General features: G+C 40.7%; 1 protein-coding gene across 2 annotated transcripts in view; it reads right to left on the bottom strand.

The window, feature by feature from the left end:
- Positions 1–577: 577 nt before the first annotated feature.
- The window catches only part of wls (Wnt ligand secretion mediator), a 46,565-nt gene continuing 39,889 nt past the window's right edge, over positions 578–7,253 (bottom strand). Inside the window, exon 12 of one of the 2 annotated variants that reach the window (XM_028592963.1) lies at positions 578–1,594. In XM_028592963.1, the coding sequence (XP_028448764.1) occupies positions 1,485–1,594 (110 nt within the window). In that variant the 3' untranslated portion in view covers positions 578–1,484. The remainder of the gene's footprint in view (positions 1,595–7,253) is intronic. The other variant, XM_028592961.1, reaches the window with a different exon arrangement.

Here is a 7,253-nt window from a genome sequence, read left to right as displayed (position 1 = left end):
ATTACACTGTATGAACGGATTTCATGTTGAAGGTAAAAGCCTAAAATGCAGCTTAACTGGTAACTGCAGTTGTCAAATATATGCAGTGGGGTTAACATTTCCCTCTGAAACTTTGTAGAGTCAAATCAAAAGTCTCCCAAATAAGAAATACTAATAAGTAACAGTATTAAAGCTTACCACCTTTTATTTTTCTCCTAAATATCCCTCATTCAGAATATATATATTAAAAAAAAAAACTACTTCCGGTCTCACACTAGCTCTCTTTAGCTAGCTTTACTGATGAGGAAAGTCTACACAGGTGTGTTCTGCTATGAGCCATGCAGGGGCGCACTCTCCCTATATGTAACAACTGTGCTTAGTACATTTAGTTTAGCATGGAAGACTGGAAGTTAGAGTAAATTAGGGAGTACAAGAATAAACACTGAATTCCTTAGAGAGATATTAAAGTGACAATCCCATTCCTTGGTTTCATTTTTTCTTTAAAATTACTGGCAAATTAATAAGGACTTGTACATAAAACTCAATCATTCGGAGTACACTAGGACATTCAGCGCAACACTATGACAATACACAAGGGTAATAAGTAAAACGTTATTTTATTTAAATTCGCATAAAAAGCAAAAACAAACTAAGAACCATGTATAATAGGCTACAGTCAACTTCAAAAAACATTGATAGAGCTTGATGCGTATATTTTGTGAAGTTGAAAATAAGCACAAATATGTTGCAAATAGATATCTACATTGTAACAATGAACATACAGTATGCATTTCCCAAAGTGGCTATGAGGTCTGTACATTACCCCAATGATATATAAAAAAAAAAAAAAAAAAAGGTTTCCACCACCAAAGGATGGCAGCAGTACTAAACATGATCTACTTTCTATGGAAGAATATGTATTTGTGACAGGCTCTAAGGCCTTAGCTGATAATAGAACAGGTAATCAAGCAGAAAATCAAACCGAGTAGCTAATATCTATCCACAAAATCTTGCTGCCCATCTTTGTCAAAAGCCTATGTCTTTAGAAATTATTTATTTTAACCACACTGCATTTTAAAAACAGTCTTGACGGCTGCCAAATGCAACTTCTGACCACTCTAATCTCTTTCTTTTGGTGTCAAAAGCATTGTGCAACATTAACAAAAACATCATAGTTTACATCAAGTATGAAATGTAAGAAGAGAAAAAAAATGTCCACCGTGAAATGAAAAGGACCGTTAGGAGTGTTGATAATATTCCAGTCTTTAGAGATACGATCGGTGAACCCGGTGGCATGTAACAAGTCACTCAGCTGAGGGGTTGATGCTGGAAGAGAACAGTTAAACTGTGGGACTGGTAGGTTACATGCAAGCTGGGTGGGTTTTATGCTGTATTAGAGCTGGAGGATGTGAAGAGAAAGCCCATTTGATTACATATATAAGAGGGAGGGGAGGGGGGATGGTTGGAGCAGTAGGTAGTAGAGGAGAGTCTTAACAGTGGGACAGCTACTCCTGGGCCTCTTTGCCAGTCATCTTGTAGAGCTCAGTGGGGCCGTTCCCATGGGTGATGGTAGTGGTCAGCTGGATGTCCTCTCCACTGTTTCCCCCGGCATCTCCTGCACACGTAAACATGACACATCATCAACACCGAAATCACCAACGTGCCAGCGGTGGAATGTAACTTAGTGCATTTACTCACGTACTGCGCTTAAGTACAAATGGGAGGTACTTTTACTTTACTTGAATTTTTTTCTTTTCATGCCACTTTCTGCTTCTACTCCGCTACATTTCAGAGAGAAATCTTATACTTTTTACTCCGCTACATTCATCTGACAGCTTTAGTTACTAGTTACTTTACACATTAAAAAAGGTCCCATGGCATGACAATTTCATTTTAGGAGGTTTTTTTAACATTAATATGCAGGGGCGGTTCTACATTGAATTACACCCAGGGCGAGACCCCCTTTGAGCCCCCCCAAAAAAAACAAACACAAAATTCTGCAGTTATATTTTATTATAACATAAGTGAGAGAAAATTTCTCAATTGCACAAATTTCTCAATTGCACAAATCCTTCATTAGAACATTAGAAAAACACACTTAAGAGAATCCAGTTACTTAACTATTGCAATTACAACAGGAAATACACTTTTTAAGGTGCACAATTCTGCACAAAATATGACAGTATAAGTTATCAGAATTTAAATGAATATACACTATATCCATAAATATGCCAAAAATATATACAATCCGATATATAAAAAATGTAACAAGAGCAGATAGCAACAATAATATAAAATATTAAGAATACACAAATAGAATAAATATTCTAAATAGCACAAATCCTTCAGGACACAAATGTGAAAACACACTAAAGATTGTCATTCAACTATTGCAATTACAACAGCAAACACTTTTTAAGGTGCACAATCTAAAAAATATGCAATATTTGTGCAAAAAATATATACAATCAGATATATAAAAAAAAGTAACAAAAAAATGCAACAAGAGCAGAGAGAATAAGAAAAATATACAACAATAATAAGAAACAATATAAAATATTAAGAATACACAAATAGAATAAATATTGTAAATAGCACAAATTCTTCATCACACAAACGTGAAAACACACTAAAGAGAATCTAACTGTTTCACTATTTCACTAAGAACAGAAAACACAAACTAAATCTAAAACCTGAGCTTTCTGGCGTTCCTTGATGCAAAATCATCAATGATGTCATCGTATGTAATCAGCTTCCCTACTGAATGATTGATACTGATGATGGCGAGGCCAGTGAGCCGTTCCTGGGACATGGTTGACCTCAGGTATGACTTGATCAACTTTAGTTTGGAAAAGCTCCTCTCTGCTTGAGCCACACTGACTGGCAGAGTAAGTGCAATCCTGAGAGCAGTCCAAAGTTGGGGTAGATCTCTGATAGATCCTTGTCATGCACAAAAGTGATGCGCTCAAGGAGGCTCATGGTCTTTGATGGCAGGTCAGGGAAGTTCTTAATTTCCTGCACAAGCTCTCTACTGTCCAAATCAGAGTGCCCCTTAAAGTGCAGTGTGGTGCCTAGTGCCTCGCATTGCTCTGCCAGCTCCTCATCTGCAAGACTTGGGAAATGTGTCAACACCCTGAATTTATTTCCAACATTTTCCAATGTGGAAAATCTCTCCTTGATGGCTGACGTGGCTGCATCAACGACAACGTTGAAGAATCCAACCTCCAACTTCTTAAGCGCATCACTGATAGGCTCATCATGTGATTCATATGAGAAGTGGCACTTTGTAGACCTCAGCCTTTTTTGTTTAAAAAACAGCCTCCACATTCATTTCTTCACAAATGTCTTTGGCCACCATCTGTGCAGTCACAAAGCCACTTGCCCTGTAGCTCTGGAGACCTTGCTCAGTCTTCTTCAAAAGACTCACAGCTAGGTCCACATGCCTATCACGAGACTGCATGAGTTTGCTGGCATGCTGTATTGAAGATAGCATGTCATACCAAACAACCGTGCAAATGCTGAAACGGTACGACCCCACCTCCTCAGACAAAGACTGGCCCTCAGCCCTTATAGCAGGGTCTTTGGTGTGGTTTCTCACCTCAATTAAAGCCTCTCTCACGGCAGCTCCGTGGTACCTCATGGGCTCAACACTTTTGACCTTGCTCTCCCACCTTGTTTCTGCCCACATCTTTAAAGTGAAGCTCACATGGTTCTTCAGTATGGCCCATCTTTGGGTGGAGCCTGAAAATAATGTGTATAGCTTTTGCAGGACACCAAAGTAACTAATAGCATCAACAGATCTCTTAGCAGCATCACACACATCTAAATTCAATGTATGCGCCCCAAATGGCACAAACAGAGCTCTGGGATTCTTTTCTAAGAGCCTGGCTTGAACTCCCTTATTTTTGCCTTTCATGTTTGCCCCGTTGTCATATGACGGTCCTCTGCAGTCTTCAAAAGGAATTCCCCAAGTCCTCAAGTTTCGTCAGGATCATGGATGCCAAGTTCTGGCCTGTGGACTCCTCTGCCTCCAAAAATCCCATAAAATGTTCCATGACATGGGGCTTCTCCATCAGTGACACCACTCTAATGACCACTGACAACTGTTCTGTGTGGCTTATATCTGGGGTGCAGTCCAGAATCACTGAAGCTGTTGTGACTTGCTGTTCCTCTTTCAACACGGTTAAGGTGTTCTTTCATAATGGGATCAAACATGGCCATAAGTTCGACCTCTTTGAGAAAATTTCCATTTGATGGTGTGAACAGTGTTTCTGTGTCCCCCCTTAGAGCCAAATTCCGAACTGCCAGTGACTGCACAATAGCAGTGAGACGTGTCAGCACTTCTCTCCATCTCACCCTCTCAGCTTCTAGAAGTGCCATCTCCAGGTTATCAATAGTTTTCCCATTTTTTAACCTCACTGATAGTTCCTTCCATGCTTTCATGCAATTGAGGTGTTCAATACTGTTTTCATGTGATGCGAGGTAATCGCTCGCATGTTTCCAATTTGCCATCCCTGCACTTAGGGGTGGGAGATATATCGTTTAGACGATAATATCCAAATTGTTGTCTGGACGATATGCAAAATTGGGATATCGAATATTTCATAATTTGTACAATCCGACCCCCCCAAACATGAAAAGAGCTGAAGGAAGTTAAAGAGAAAAAGAATAACGCACACTGTAACCTTCTAAACAATTATATGTAGCGATTTTAATACTGTAGGGGTTTGTTTGACTGTATTTTTTTGTACAAAAATCACGATTGTCCCGAACAAGAGTAAGCTGCTACTAGTTCTTACGTTGCGCGTTATGACGTTCACTCATGTCAACAAAGATGGCGGCGCGCGATTGTGCAGCGGCTCTCCCGTCGGTGTATATTTATACAAGTACGTACAGTAGGGCTGGGCGATATATCGATATTAAAAATATATCGATATATTTTTAAATGAGATATGGAATTAGACCATATCGCATATATCGATATAGTTCAAATGTGATCCTTGCTCCCATAGATATATACACAGATGTCGCCTTGAGGTTCTAAACATACGTCAAAACCGCCGCCATCTTGGAACAGGGGTGCGAAGCATTCAGATCAACGCTAAAGATGCCGGACTTTTGTACTGCTTAATTATGTTCGATAGAGGAAATGAAAAGAACAAACAGCAATGAATAACATTTAACAGGTGACAATGAGTTTTATGATTATGTATGCCGCCCCGACCAGCAACCTGAGCTCCGGCGGCAGCGGGAGGCGGAGAGCTCCGTGGCGGCCGCAGCGCCTCTCTTCCCCGGGAAAAACACAGCTTTGCCTCGCTGCTGCGCCGGGTCCCCGCTGATCCAAATCGGACCAGCCAAAGACAGAGTGGTGATCGGTAGGATCTTACACGTAGTCCAGGACGACCTGTATGTCGATATCGGCGGAAAGTTCCACTAAGTTTGCCGGCGGCAGGCGGACGGAGAGAAGCTTCAGCGGGGCAGCAGAGACCGTCTGCAGCTGCAGGATCTGGAGCTCAGTGCCCGTTAAAATGACATGTAACGCATAAATACATACAGAAATAAATAGTGGAGGAATGAGCCTGGACATTTCAGTCTGTTTTAAACTTCACCTTGAAGCAGAAACTCTTAGTTCAGAAGGGTGAAGTTTCCGTTTGGACTCAGATCTGTGAACCGATCATAATAAATATTCTTTGTATTAACACATTAATTAGTTTCTTTGTTTTGTAGTCGATAGTTCATCTTTTAGTTTACTTAAGTGGAAGCAGTATCAAGTGGAAGAATGGGACTATAAACCTAGGCTTACAGGCATGAGGCATTACATTTTGAACAAAGTAGATTATATTAATATCAAAAGCTTAATTGACCTTTGGAACGAATCACAAATATGGAGCTTTGATTTCAAAAAAGGTACTCCTGTTATACAGTATTTAGGTTTACATTTTATTGTTATTTGAACAGCTGAGCATTTAATCATGAACCAGGTGAAGAAACCGGTTTATTATTTATTTGATTTTGCAACTGTCTCTATGAAACTACTTGTGACATGTCATATTTGATTTTGGCTTTGACTGAACATTTGCTCTCACTTTGCGGAAAAAAATATCGTATATATATCGTATATCGATATTCAGCCAAAATATATCGGGATATGACTTTTGGTCCATATCGCCCAGCCCTAACGTACAGCCACACTGAACTAATCAATACAGGACCACGATACAACACAACAGTTACGAGAGCCTTCCAGGCGGCTCATAACATCCCGGAGGAAATAGCCTGACCGAGCCCTCCAGGTTGTTGTTGGCGCTAGCACGCCGAGCTAGCTATCTACCGGCAGAATGACAACATAACTCCGGCACGACCAGAGGCGGAGGACTGCATTTTTGTGCACAATGAATGGAGTACCAACTGCAGGATCGTTGCCCAGCACGGCTCACCTGACCTGGAGCCCTGTCGGTAATATACTGACCATTCTATTTACTACGAAAACAGCACACTGCCGTCTACATAGCCCCCGATGCTAACGTTAGCAAAACTTTGGTTCACTGCTAACCATAGTGAACAAACTGCAGAACGATCACCTGGATACGGGATACAGGGGACTTTAACAAGGCGTCCTTAAAGTCTGTTCCCCTCCAGCTTTCTCCCAGCATGTAGATTGTGTTACTAGAGGGAAGAACACACTAGACCATGTATACTCTAACATCAAGAAAGCACACAGAACTGCACCTCTCCCTCACCTGGGCCAGTCAGATCACATCCAACTCCTGATCCCAGCATAAGTCCTGGTCAGAAGGACTATACAGCCAAGTAGAAGGACTATCAGAACCTAGTCTGACCCGGCCCTGTCCCAGCTCCAGGAATGCTTCCAATAAGGACATGGTTGTGTGCAATATGTTACAGAACAGAGCCCTTTGTTTATGGTTATGATTTCATCTTGCTTGTACATTTTCCCAGGAGAACCACCGAAATAGCCTCCAAACAGGGCTTCTTTTAACTTCTAGAAGGATTTCAAAAATATCGTCTGAATATCGATCTCGAGATATTGGAAAAAAAAATAAAGATATTCATTTTTGTCAATATCTCCCACCCCTACCTGCACTTATTAAATTAATGTTCCTCTTGGAAAACAATTTGCAGCAGAAGCAAAAGAGGCTGTTCTTCATTGAATAAATCAGCCAACTTCTTGCCATCTTTTCACCACTTACTAATGTCTTCATAAAATCTTGGTGGTGGCAACCTCTCCCATCACTCTCATTTCTACGGAAAACAAA

This window comes from Perca flavescens, chromosome 12 (assembly GCF_004354835.1).
Source record: "Perca flavescens isolate YP-PL-M2 chromosome 12, PFLA_1.0, whole genome shotgun sequence".
Lineage (NCBI taxonomy): Eukaryota > Metazoa > Chordata > Actinopteri > Perciformes > Percidae > Perca > Perca flavescens.
The sequence above is the reverse complement of the archived record's forward strand: the minus strand, read 5'-3'. Positions and strand labels throughout refer to the sequence as shown.